At 45.0% G+C, this 13,595-nt stretch overlaps 1 protein-coding gene across 1 annotated transcript; it reads left to right on the forward strand.

The window, feature by feature from the left end:
* Positions 1-141: 141 nt before the first annotated feature.
* LOC130386086 (uncharacterized) lies at positions 142-12,905 on the forward strand. The gene is made up of 11 exons (XM_056594867.1): positions 142-565; positions 1,205-1,488; positions 1,671-1,734; positions 3,547-3,830; positions 4,008-4,074; positions 6,164-7,016; positions 7,306-7,689; positions 9,437-9,906; positions 10,541-10,764; positions 10,947-11,010; positions 11,490-12,905. The coding sequence occupies exons 1-11, from the start codon at positions 157-159 to the stop codon at positions 12,506-12,508; spliced, it is 4,122 nt and encodes a 1,373-aa protein (XP_056450842.1). The 5' UTR covers positions 142-156; the 3' UTR covers positions 12,509-12,905.
* The last annotated feature ends 690 nt before the right edge of the window (positions 12,906-13,595 follow it).

Consider the following 13,595-nt stretch of genomic DNA (forward strand, 5'->3'; position numbering starts at 1 on the left):
GATGTGTCCAGTTTCAAGGCCCGCAGTAGTCTACTGCGGGCGCAACAAGGACTTGGCCAATGAGAACGCTCTACTGCCAGTAGAGCGTTCTCATTGGCCAGGTCCTTGTTGGGGGATGCCTTGCCACACAATAGGGGATATAATGGTTTGATCCAGATGCCTCGGACACCAGCCTTCCGACTTGGAATTAGGAACATCTCCCTGCTTTCTTGCGGCATTTCACGGTGGTACGCCTGTTGGTTTCTACCCACAACGGAGTATAATATTGTAATAAACATGTCACCGTGCGGTCCAACTTTGGAAGTACAGCTTTCGTCCATAATGGACGTACTTGCGAAAGCTGCTGTATCTGAAATTAGCCAACTGTTCTCGGAAGGCTCGGCTACCCTTCGCTTACAAAATACTCGGAGCCTGAAAGAAAACCAAGTGCTGAGGATGAGGATGAAGGTGATGAAGAGTGAACTGTTTTCTTTGCGGCTTCAAACGAGATCAAATGTATCGTGTGCGGCAAGTCGTTTTGCCCTGGCTCGAGCCAGCAAACCACGGACTAAACCACTGGGAAATGGTGAGTTGTTTTCCGGCTGTGATGGGTGGAAAACAAGACGGTCCAAGTGTTCAGGGGGCACTATTGTTACTTGTAGTAATTGGAAAAACTTAACATTTATAATAATTAATCATGATTCAAAATGAACAGTGAATAATGACGATAATCCCATTTCTTGCCCTTTGAATGGTCATGGATGTAGGCCTAATGTATTCCTCATCATCGTCATCAAGATTCAAGCACAGGGCGGTGGGTAACTCTACTCATTTACAGCACCCATCGATTCTTGGCTGACTGCTTGATTCGATCTGCGCTAAAAAGCCTGATGCTCTGTTGAAAAGCATCATGACCAGAGCCCTGACGAAACACGAGTCAAACTTGGTAGTTGCACCTCAAAGATGGAAACAGTCAAGAGCAGTTGATCATCATCCGTGTCCTCAACATGTTCACCCGCTTGAGCTTTGAGTCTAGGGAAGAGTTGGTAGGAGGAGACATCCCTCTCCAAAACTCTGAATCTGTGTCTGCAGTACACATTTAAACCCTCTGTGTCAATGTTACATACAGATACATTTAAATAGTTTCTTTCACGTGTACAAATGCACATTGGCTCCTTTTGTGCAAATAATGCATTGAAAAAAATACATTTTTCCCTTTCTTTAGGAGAATACGATGACTTTGGAAACCGCAGCACACAGCGCGGCGCCACCTCAGATAGTCTGCATGTGGACGCCCCTGGCTCCTCCCACTTGTCCAGTCACAGCGAGGAGCTGAGGATCCTGGGCGTCCACGGAAAAGGGGAGGGCCCACTGCCGCTGGACGGCAATGGCACACTCTTCACCGTGTCTGAACTGGAGGCGCTGATCTCGCTGTCTGCAGACCACATCGGGGTCAAGAGCCTGGAGCGCGGCGGGGAGCTGGTCCGCAGCGAGGAGCTGACTGGGCAGGTTGGAAATTCTCTTCTCATTTCCCTCCCAAAAGAGAGACTTCCTCTCCAACAACTCCACCACACACCCATAGAAAGCACACAACTTTATGATTCAAAGTGTCATTAGCGGAGATTGACAACTATTCTGTGCTAATGAAAGAATATGTCCTGTGTGTTTTTCCTTTTTTACGTGGAAAGCAGCAGACCCCAGACACCGTTTTAATCAAGGATGAAGAGGATATTGGTGGAGGCATGCCCGCTGTAGGTTAGTAATACACATTGCATTCATGCAAGAAAACGACCTACATCAACTAAGATTGTACTAGATTCGACCTGAGCAATAAAACCTGGTCCTCTTTTGAAAGCTCATCATGACCAGAGCCCTGCTAAAACACAAGGACTACTCATACAGTTTATAGTAGAACGATTTACATTTTCTTCATGGCAGACAGGTGTAGGGCTGAACGATTTATACCATGAGAAGTACCAACTTCTCATGGTACTTAGAAGTTAGAGTTAACTACTCAATACTCCAGTTAGAGTCAGACACTGCCAGCTGTATGAATGTATACCACAGTATCTATGACTCTGCCGTCGGTGTGTCAATGTGTGTATTAACCGATGTAAGTCGCTTTTTAAAGCATCTGCTAAATGCCCCAATTGTAATTGAACCTATTGTTATATTGTTGAATCTAAATTTGAATCTAATTATTTCAATGCATGTTTTATTGTTTAGACGTGGTAAATCAGGTTAAGGAACAAGGTGATGAGTGGATTTTAATAAAAGACCTCACATGGGATACTAGATATTACCTCTTTACACTGTCATGATTTGAGATGTAACTTATTTAGACTTATTTAGATATGTTCTTTCATTGTAATAGGCCTATACTGGGAATACAGGGCGGGGAGATAAGTGCAAAGTAACTGTGGAACGAGAGTGGGAGACACAAGATGTGTCCAGTTTCAAGGCCCGCAGTAGAGCGTTCTAATTGGCCAGGTCCTTGTTGGGGGATGCCTTGCCACACAATAGGGGATATAATGGTTTGATCCAGATGCCTCGGACACCAGCCTTCCGAGTTGGAATTAGGAACATCTCCCTGCTTTCTTGCGGCATTTCACGGAGGTACGCCTGTTGGTTTCTATCCACAACGGAGTATAATATTTTAATAAACATGTTACCGTGCGGTCCAACTTTGGAAGTACAGCTTTCGTCCATAATGGACGTACTTGCGAAAGCTGCTGTATCTGAAATTAGCCAACTGTTCTCGGAAGGCTCGGCTACCCTTCGATTACAAAATACTCGGAGCCTGAAAGAAAACCAATCGCTGAGGATGAGAATGAAGGTGATGAGGAGTGAGCTGTTTTCTTTGCGGCTTCAAACGAGATCAAATGCATCGTGTGCGGCAAGTCGTTTTACCCTGGCTCGAGACAACATCTGCAAACCACAGACTAAACCACAGGGCGATGGTGAGTTGTTTTCCGGCTGTGATAGGTGGAAAACAAGACGGTCCAAGTATTCAGGGGGCACTATTAGCTGTTAAATGTGTTGCAATTGGAAAAACGTAAAAGTTATAATAATCATAATCATCATGATTCTAAATGAATAATGACAATAATCCCATTTCCTGCCCTTTGAATGGTCTTGGATGTAATGTATTCCTCATCATCGTCATTAAGCCTAAAACTTTTACAGCACCCATAGATTCTAGGCTGACTGCTTGATTCTGTCTGTGCTTAAAAGCCTGATGCTCTTTTGAAAAGCATCATGACCAAAGCACTGATTAAACACGATTCAAACTTGGTAGTTGCACCTCAAAGATGGAAACAGTCAAGTGCAGTTGATTAGTGTCCTCAACCTGGTCACCCGCTTGAGCTTTGAGTCTAGGGAGGAGTTGGTAGGAGGAGACATCCCTCTCCAAAACTCTGAATCTGTGTCTGCAGTACACATTTAAACCCTCTGTGTGAATGTTACATACAGATACATTTCAATAGTTTCTTTCACGTGTACCAATGTACATTGGCTCCTTTTGTGCAAATAATGTATTGAAAAAAATACATTTTTCCCTCTCTTTAGGAGAATACGATGACTTTGGAAACCGCAGCACACAGAGCGGCGCCACCTCAGATAGTCTGCATGTGGACGCCCCTGGCTCCTCCCACTTGTCCAGTCACAGCGAGGAGCTGAGGATCCTGAGCGTCCACGGAAAAGGGGAGGGCCCACTGCCGCTGGACGGCAATGGCACACTCTTCACCGTGTCTGAACTGGAGGCGCTGAACACGCTGTCTGCAGACCACAGCGTGGTCAAGAGCCTGGAGCGCGGCGAGGAGCTGGTCCGCAGCGAGGAGCTGACTGGGCAGGTTGGAAATCATCTTCTCATTTCCCTCCCAAAAGAGAGACTTCCTCTCCAACAACTCCACCACACACCCATAGAAAGCACACACCTTTATGATTCAATGTGTCGTTAGCGGAGATTGACAACTATTCTGTGCTAATGAAAGAATGTCCTGTGTGTTTTTCCTTTTCTACGTGGAAAGCTGCAGACCCCAGACACCGTTTTAATCAAGGAGGAAGAGGATAATGGTGGAGGCATGCCCGCTGTAGGTTAGTAATACACATTGCATTCATGCAAGAAAACGACCTGGATCAACTGAGAATGTACTAGATTCTACCGGAGCTATAAAGCCTGGTCCTCTTTTGAAAGCGCATCATGACCAGAGCCCTGCTAAAACACAAGGACTACTCGTACAGTTTATAGTAGAACGATTTACATTTTCTTCATGGCAGACAGGTGTAGGGCTGAACGATTTTGGTGGAAGCTTGCCGAGTCCGGATCGCTTGTAACTCACTTTATTTGGTAAAGGTTTGATCTAGTCTCTATAAAGCAAAAGGAGAGGAATTGTATAATGCACGCGTGGAGATACGCTTAGCTGGGCATCCGTGGATGCCATGCCTGGAGCGTTCTGGCCCCCTGGGCTATGTGTTGTGACTTTAATACTGGGCAGGCGTGGACTCAGTTATGTGCTCTGATTGGCTAAGCATGGTGCTGAACTCGTGTGACTATGTGCGGGAATTACACTTGCTTTTGTGGCCTTGAGTCTAGGCCGCTTGTACCTCTAGAATTGATACATGAGTAAGGAGCCTCTAGTCGCCAAGGACATATGTGGCCTGTTGAATGTGTGAATTATGTCACGTATAATACGCTCTTTCCTTAAGTCAACATATAACACGCTCTTTCCTTCAACCCTTTGTGTTGAGATGAATTTAATTACATCTTGATTTAACGATTGAATTGTACAATGAAAATAAATACGAATCTAAACGTTCTCCAGTCAGTACAGTAAAGGTAAAAAAATTATAAAATGAAAAAAATAACTTTAAAGAAATTATTTAAATCGCAGTCTTCGCGATTTGCATATCTCGTTCCATTACACCCTGATTTTGGTTTGAATTCGATTATTCCATCAGCCCTAGTTAAGTCCCGGTTGTGATAGGTGGAAACAGGAAGGTCCAAGTGTTCAGGGGGCACTATTAGTTGTTACCTTTGTAGTAATTGGAAGAAGTTGTAATAATAATCATGATTCAAAATGAACAATTGATAATGATTTGTATTGGAGAAGCAGCCTACCTCACAACAAATGCCTAATATAATTGGAAGATGTGCCCATTTCCTGCCCTTTGAATGGTCTGGATGTAATGTATTCTTCATCATCGTCATCAGGCCTAAAGCACCAGGCGGTTGGAGATTCCCTTCATTTTACACCACCCATAGATCTTAGGCAGCATAGATTCTAGGATAACTGTTAAATTCGACCTGTTTTAAAAAAGCCTGATGCTCTTTTGCAAAACAGGACCAGAGCCCTGGTGAAACACAAGTCAAACTTGGGAGTTGCATTTCGAAGATGGACACAGTCAAGAGCCCAGAAGGGTTTCAAGACAGATGCCACATGAGCTTGTTTATCCTTCTTTTAGTCTTTTAACATTCAACAGACGGGAGTACAATCTGCGTGCAAGTAGGTATATTCAATGACATGTTCCATCGATAAAGACAAAATTTGGAATGACTGCTTTTACTTATAATGCACCAGTTGCTGGGAATGAAATTCAGAGATCACTCAAACATACTGTTTTCATTTCACTTGCTGAGTCTAAGTCTTATCTCAACCAAACAATTCAATTTGTCAGCTACTGATTTTTATTTCTGACTGTTCTTTTTGTCTCTATTGATTACCTTTGTCTGTCCTATGTTAATTGTGTGTTGCTACCTTGGCCAGTGCTCACTTGTAAAAGAGATGTCTATCTCAATGTGATTTCTCCCTGGTAAAATAAAGGTAATATAATAATCTCAAACATCAATAATCCAAAACGTATAAATGTTAGCTGATCAGCTTGCTTGCGTGCTTGTCTCGCATGTCATGTTGTGCACATATGATTTTGCGCTGGTGTTCGTTCAGTGTCCTCAACCTGGTCACCCGCTTGAGCTTTGAGGGAGCTCCAGGGAGGAGTTGGTAGGAGGAGACATCCCTCTCAAACTCTGAATCTCTGTGCAGGACACATTTACACCCTCTATGTCAATGTTCCATTCAGATACATTTAAATAGCTTCGTTCACGTGTACAAATGCACATTGGCTCCTTTTGTGCATATAATCTATCGAAACAAATACTTTTTATCTTTTTTTCCCCTCTCTGCAGAAGACTGCGATGACTTTGGAGACCGCAGCACACAGCGCGGCGCCACCTCAGATGTTCTGCATGTGGACGCCCCTGGCTCCTCCCACCTGTCCAGTCACAGCGAGGAGCTGAGGATCCTGAGCGTCTATGGAAAAGGGGAGGGCCCACTGGCGCTGGATGGCCATGACGCACTCTTCGGCAAGGACTGGCCCGGTGGGTTGCCTGGCGAGTGTTTTCCCGACAAAACCAATATGGTCATCCACATGCGTACCCACACCGGCGAGAAGCCGTACGGGTGCGACCAATGCAAGAAGTTCTTCCAACACAAAGGCAGCCTGAAGACCCACATGAGGACTCACTCTGGGGAGAAGCCCTACAGGTGTGATCAATGCATGAAGTGCTTCTGTAAGAGCTCTCACCTGAAGGTCCACATGAGGATTCACTCCGGGGAGAAGCCCTACAGGTGTGACCAATGCGTGAAGTGCTTCAGTCAGAGCTACATCCTGAAGAGACACATGAGGACTCACTCCGGGGAGAAGCCTTATAGGTGTGACCAATGTGTGAAGTGTTTCAGTCAGAGCTCCACTCTGAAGAGCCACATGAGGACTCACTCCGGGGAGAAGCCCTACAGGTGTAACCAATGTGTGAAGTGTTTCAGTCAGAGCTCCACTCTGAAGAGCCACATGAGGACTCACTCTGGGGAGAAGCCCTACAGGTGTTATCAATGCGTAACGCGCTTCCATAGGAAATATAATCTGAAGAAGCACATGAGGACTCACTCTGGGGAGAAGCCCTACAGGCGTGATCAATGCATGAAGTGCTTCAATAAGAGCTCCAAACTGAAGGTCCACATGAGGACTCGCTCCAGGGAGAAGCCCTGAAGGTGCAACGCCAGCTTCAGCGATCCACTCAAAGAGACAATGGGGTGCTTTGACACAGGGCAACGGGACGCTTTGATTGACACCTCTATCCTGTATATGTTTAATTGACTGCTGTAGGTTTTTTGTTGCTTTTTTAAAGACGCTTCCAACTCATCAAACACCTTCTGTTTTTATTGTTGTAAATAAATGATGCCTGTCTGAAGAATCTAAAAAATGTTGGAGACCTCGGACAGTCTAATATTTGATTTAAATGTAGAGCAGGGTCTTGGGAATTTGTTTCAGTCAGAGCTTCAACCTGAAGATCCACAGGAGGAGTCACTCCGCGGAGAAGCCCTACAGGTGTGGCCAATGTAAGAGCTTCAGTACGAGCTCTAACCTGAAGAGCCACATGAAGACTCACTCCGGGGAGAAGCCTTGTGACTATTGCCTGAACTGCTTCAGTGAAAGCTCCGCCCTGAAGGTCCACATGAGGACTCACTCCGGGGAGAAGCCCTACAGTTGTAACCAATGCATCAAGTGCTTCGGACCGATCTCTCACCTGAAGGTCCACATGTGGCCTCACTTGGGGGAGAAGCCCTACAGGTGTTACCAATGTTTGAAGTGCTTCAGTTATAGCTCCCACCTGAAGGTCCACATGAGGACTCACTCCGGGGTGAAGCCATACAGGTGTGATCAATGCACGAAGTGCTTCGGACAGAGATCTAATCTAAAGAGCAACATGATGACTCACTCCGGGGAGAAGCCCTGGAGGTGCATCGCGAGCTTCAGCGACCCAAACCAAGCAGCAATGGGGTGCTTTTACACAGGGCAACGGGACGCTTTGATTGACACCTCTATCCTGTATTCGTTGAAATGACTGCTGTTGGTTTTTTGCTTGCTTAGCTTTTTTAACTTTGCCTTTATTTTCTATTTTAATACTAAAATGCCTTTTTAACTTGCTATTTTACCCATTTCTTTGCATATGTTTTCTTTTACTTATCTATTATTTTATTCTGCCTTGTGTATGAAAAGTGCTTTATAAATAAAGTTGCCTTGCCTTGCCTTGCCTTGCCTTGCTTTATAAAAGACGTTTTTCAACTTTTCAATCACCTTCTGTTTTTACTGTCTTTAATAATGTACGTCTGTGTGATGAATCACTTATTTTTTGGACACTGAGGACATCCAAATATTTGTTTTAAATGTAGAGCATGATCATGGGAAGATACAGGCGGCCAAGTTACAAAGCATACTCTCAATGAGACACTGGGTGTACTACATGATACTTATCGGCAATTTCCCATCGTGGGTTAATACAAAGGATACCAGGGAGGGAGAGTGACCCTCGTGGAGATTTTAGGATTGCCCAGAGGAGAGACCAAGTTCAATTTAAGTACACTGGGTGAAGTGGACTTGGCTGCAAGACAGTTAAAGGAATCTACACAACACTAAAGTCAGTCCACTGGCCTCAGTATCAGACTTCGCGGCTACAGTTGCAATGCAAACGCAACGAAAGCTTTCGATTAGAGAGGACGGGAGGTATCTCTAGGTCCAAGGAGAATGTATAGAAATCCCTTTCAATTGGCGACATACAATATACAATTTTATATTAGTTAGGATGTGCATGCAGCGCCGCTCAACTGTTCTTACGTTTTAATTTTTAAACATTGTGGGCTCCTTGAAGGAACTCTTATCAAAAGCCTAACCCTCCATTGCTGAGGGATATTTACACATGTCTCTCGTTCACACCATTTGCCTTTCAAAAGGTGATCCCCGGTTACCTCGTTGACTGAATGTACTTCTAAGTTGCCCCTGAGAGGGACGTCTGGCTCACTTCACCATGAGAGGGGGACACGAGGCGGGCTTTGTGACGTCCCAAAGGAAGAAAGGCCCCTCCTGCGGTCTCCCTGTATCATGGTACTTGTGCTAACTTAGAAGTCAGAGTTAACTACTCAATACTCCAGTTAGAGTCAGACACTGCCAGCTGTATGAATGTATACCACAGTATCTATGACTCTGCCGTCGGTGTGTCAATGTGTGTATTAACCGATTTAAATCGCTTTGGATTAAAGCATCTGCTAAATGCCCCAATTGTAAATGAACATATTGTGATGTTGTTGAATCTAAATTTGAATCTAATTATTTCAATGCATGTTTTATTGTTTAAACGTGGTAAATCAGGTTAAGGAACAAGGTGATGAGTGGATTTTAATCAAAGACCTCACATGGGATACTAGATTTGACCTCTTTACACTGTCATGATTTGAGATGTAACTTATTTTGACACTAATGTTGATATGTTTTTTCATTGTAATAGGCCTATACTGGGAATACAGGGCGGGGAGATAAGTGTATGCTAAGTAACTGTGGAACGAGAGTGGGAGACACAAGATGTGTCCAGTTTCAAGGCCCGCAGTAGAGCGTTCTAATTGGCCAGGTCCTTGTTGGGGGATGCCTTGCCACACAATAGGGGATATAATGGTTTGATCCAGATGCCTCGGACACCAGCCTTCCGAGTTGGAATTAGGAACATCTCCCTGCTTTCTTGCGGCATTTCACCGAGGTACGCCTGTTGGTTTCTATCCACAACGGAGTATAATATTTTAATGAACATGTTACCGTGCGGTCCAACTTTGGAAGTACAGCTTTCGTCCATAATGGACGTACTTGCGAAAGCTGCTGTATCTGAAATTAGCCAACTTTTCTTGGAAGGCTCGGCTACATTTCGCTTACAAATAACTCGGAGCCTGAAAGAAAACCAATCGCTGAGGATGAGAATGAAGGTGATGAGGAGTGAGCTGTTTTCTTTGCGGCTTCAAACGAGATCAAATGCATCGTGTGCGGCAAGTCGTTTTGCCCTGGCTCGAGACAACATCTGCAAACCACAGACTAAACCACTGGGAAATGGTGAGTTGTTTTCCGGCTTTGATAGGTGGAAAACAAGACGGCCCCCAAGTGTTAAGGCCAGGGGGCACTATTGTTACATTTGTAGTAATTGGAAAAACTTAAAATGTATCATAATTACAATCATGATTCAAAATGAACAGTGAATACTGCCGATAATCCCATTTCTTGCCCTTTGAATGGTCTTGGATGTAGGCCTAATGTGTTCCTCATCATCGTCATCAAGATTCAAGCACATAGGGCGGTGGGAAACTCTACTAATTTACAGCACCCATCGATTCTAGGCTGACTGCTAGATTCGATCTGCGCTAAAAAAGCCTGATGCTCTTTTGAAAAGCATCATGACCAGATCATGAAACACGAGTCAAACTTGGTAGTTGCACTTCAAAGATGGAAACAGTCAAGAGCAGTTGATCAGTGTCCTCAACCTGGTCACCAGCTTGATCTTTGAGTCTAGGGAGGAGTGGGTAGGAGGAGCAAAACTCTGAATCTGTGTCTGCAGTACACATTTAAACCCTCTGTGTCAATGTTACATACAGAGATACATTTAAACAGTTCCTTTCACGTATTCAAATGCACATTTACTCCTTTTGTGCAAATAATGTATTGAAAAAAATACTTTTTTCCCTCTCTTCAGGAGAATGCGATGACTTTGGAGACCGCAGCACACAGCGCGGCGCCACCTCAGATAGTCTGCCTGTGGACGCCCCTGGCTCCTCCCACCTGTCCAGTCATAGCGAGGAGCTGAGGATCCTGAGCGTCCACGGAAAAGGGGAGGGCCCACTGGCGCTGGACAGCAATGACACACTGAGCCTGGAGCGCGGCGAGCAGCTGGTCCACCGTGAGGAGCTGACTGGGCAGGTTGGAAATCATCTTCTCATTAACCATCCAAAAGAGAGGCTTCCTCTGCTACAACTCCACCACACACCCATAGAAAGCACACACCTTTATGATTCAATGTGTCGTTAGCGGGGATTGACAACTATTCTGTGCTAATGAGAGAATATGTCTTGTGTGTGTTTCCTTCTTTGTGTGGAAAGCAGCAGAACCCAGACACAGTTTTAATCAAGGAAGAAGAGGATATTGGTGGAGGCATGCCCGCTGTAGGTTAGTAATACATATTGCACACAGGGGGTTTATTTGTTTATCAACACGGCTGATGCGAGCGCAGAATGATCGTAAAAATAAAAATGTTTTACCGGTTGCCATGGTTATCTCTGTGTGGTTAATTCTACTAATTATGCCTGCACTTAAATGCCTGGTTCTATTTTGAAAGTGCATCATGACCAGAGCCCTGCTAAAACACAAGGAATACTTATACCGTTTTATATTAGAATGATTTACATCTTCTTCATGGCAGACGGGTGTCAGGAATGCTCAGATCAGCTCTGATTCCCAATATAACTACAGTATTGGTAAAACAGGGGATAGAAAACAACAGATCGTCTGGGTTTTGTCTTCATGACCTCCCCACATCTTTAAAAGGGGGAGACGTAGCGGTGCTACCTCTCAAATGGATACATACTGTATCCCTTTTGTGCAAATAATTAACACAATTACTTTCTGTCTTTTTTCCCTCTCTGCAGAAGACTGCGATGAGTTTGGAGACTGCAGCACACAACACGGCGCCACCTCAGATAGTCTGCATGTGGACGCTCCTGGCTTCTCCCACATGTCAGGTCACAACGGGGAGCTGCGGATCCTGAGCGTCCACGGAAAAGGGGAGGGCCCACTGGCGGTGGATGTCCATGAAAACCTCTTCACCGTGTTCAAACCGGAGGCTCTGAGCTCGCTGGCCGCGGAACACAGCGTGGCAAAGAGCCTGGAGCACGGCGAGCAGCTGGTCCACCGTGAGGAGCTGACTGGGCATCGGGGCGGCGGCAAGGACCGGCCCGCTGTGTTGTCTGGAGAGGGTTTACCCGACAATACCAATATGACCAATCACATGCGTACCCACACCGGCGAGAAGCCGTACGGGTGCAACCAATGCAAGAAGCGCTTCCAAAACAAAGGCACCCTGAAGGCCCACATGAGGATTCACTCCGGGCTGAAGCCCTACAGTTGTGACCAATGCGTGAAGCGCTACAGTTGGAGCTCCCAGCTGAAGGTCCACATGAGGACTCACTCCGGGGAGAAGCCCTACAGGTGTGACCAATGTGTGAAGTGCTTCAGTAAGAGCTGCAGCCTGAAGTTACACATGAGGACTCACACCGGCGAGAAGCCGTATGGTTGCGACCAATGCATGAAGCGCTTCCCACTGAAAGGAAGCCTGACGAGCCACATTAGGACTCACTCCGGTGAGAAGCCCTACAGGTGTGACCTATGCGGGAGGCACTTTAGACAGAGCTCCGCCCTGATTATCCACATGAGGAGTCACTCGGGGGAGAAGCCTTACAGGTGTGACCACTGCGTGAAGTGCTTCAGTAAGAGCTACAACCTGAAGGTCCACATGAGGACTCACTCTGAGGAGAAGCCCTACAGGTGTAACCAATGTGTGAAGTGTTTCAGTCAGAGCTCCACTCTGAAGAGCCACATGAGGACTCACTCCAAGGAGAAGGCCAGCTTCAGCGACGCAAACCTAGAGCCAATGGGGTGCTTTGATTGACACCCCTGTCCTGTATTTGTTGAAATGACTGCTGTCGTTATTTTTTTGCTTTAAAAGACGCTTCCAACTCTTCAAACATCTTCTGTTTTTATTGTAGTAAATAAATGATGCCTGTCTGATGAAGAATAATCTATTTTTTGGACACCACCGACAACCTAATATTTGATTTAAATGTAGAGCAGGATCATGGGAAGCGCTTCAGTCAGAGCCCCGCCCTGAAGGTCCACATGAGGACGCGCGCCGGGGAGAAGCCCTGAAGGTGCTACATCAGCCTCAGCGACCCAAACAAAGAGTCAATGGGGTGCTTGACACAGGGCAACGGGACGCTCTGATTGACAACTCCATCCTTTATTCGTTGAAACGACTGCTGTAGGTTTTTTGTTTGCTTTATTAAAGACGCTTTCCAACTTTTCAAAGGCCTTCTGTTTTTATTGTTGTACATAATTGATGGTCTGTGTGATGAAGAGTGACCTATTTTTTGGACACTTCGGACCACCAAATATTTCATTTAAATGTAGAGCAGAATCATGGCAAGATACACGCATCAGGGTTACCAAGCATATTCATCATTTATCATTCTTATCACATAATTAGACTTTTAACATTCAATTGACGGGAGCTGTGTTCAAGTAGGCAGGGGGCAACGGGACGCTTTGATTGACACCTCTATCCTGTATTCGTTGAAATGACTGCTGTTGGTTTGTTGCTTGCTTAGCTTTTTTAACTTCGCCTTTATTTTCTATATTAATACTAAAATTCCTTTTTAACTTTCTATTTTACCCATTTCTTTGCATATGTTTTCTTTTACTTATCTATTATTTTATTCTGCCTTGTGTATGAAAAGTGCTTTATAAATAAAGTTGCCTTGCCTTGCCTTGCTTTATAAAAGACGTTTTTGCAACTTTTCAATCACCTTCTGTTTTTACTGTCTTCAATAATGTATGTCTGTGTGATGAATCACTTATTTTTTGGACACTGAGGACATCCAAATATTTGTTTTAAATGTAGAGCATGATCATGGGAAGATACAGGCAGCCAAGTTACAAAGCATACTCTCAATGAGACACTGGGTGTACATGATACTTAT

The sequence above is a fragment of the Gadus chalcogrammus genome, chromosome 7 (genome assembly GCF_026213295.1).
Source record: "Gadus chalcogrammus isolate NIFS_2021 chromosome 7, NIFS_Gcha_1.0, whole genome shotgun sequence".
Classification (NCBI taxonomy): domain Eukaryota; kingdom Metazoa; phylum Chordata; class Actinopteri; order Gadiformes; family Gadidae; genus Gadus; species Gadus chalcogrammus.

Coding starts and splice junctions, on each gene's coding strand:
- LOC130386086 (XM_056594867.1), top strand. CDS start 157: ATGCCTCGGACACCAGCCTTCCGACTTGGAATTAGGAACATCTCCCTG. Junction 7,017..7,305: donor AGGACTCGCTCCAGGGAGAA/GCCCTGAAGGTG, acceptor AATTTGTTTCAG/TCAGAGCTTCAACCTGAAGA. Junction 11,011..11,489: donor TGGAGGCATGCCCGCTGTAG/GTTAGTAATACA, acceptor CCCTCTCTGCAG/AAGACTGCGATGAGTTTGGA.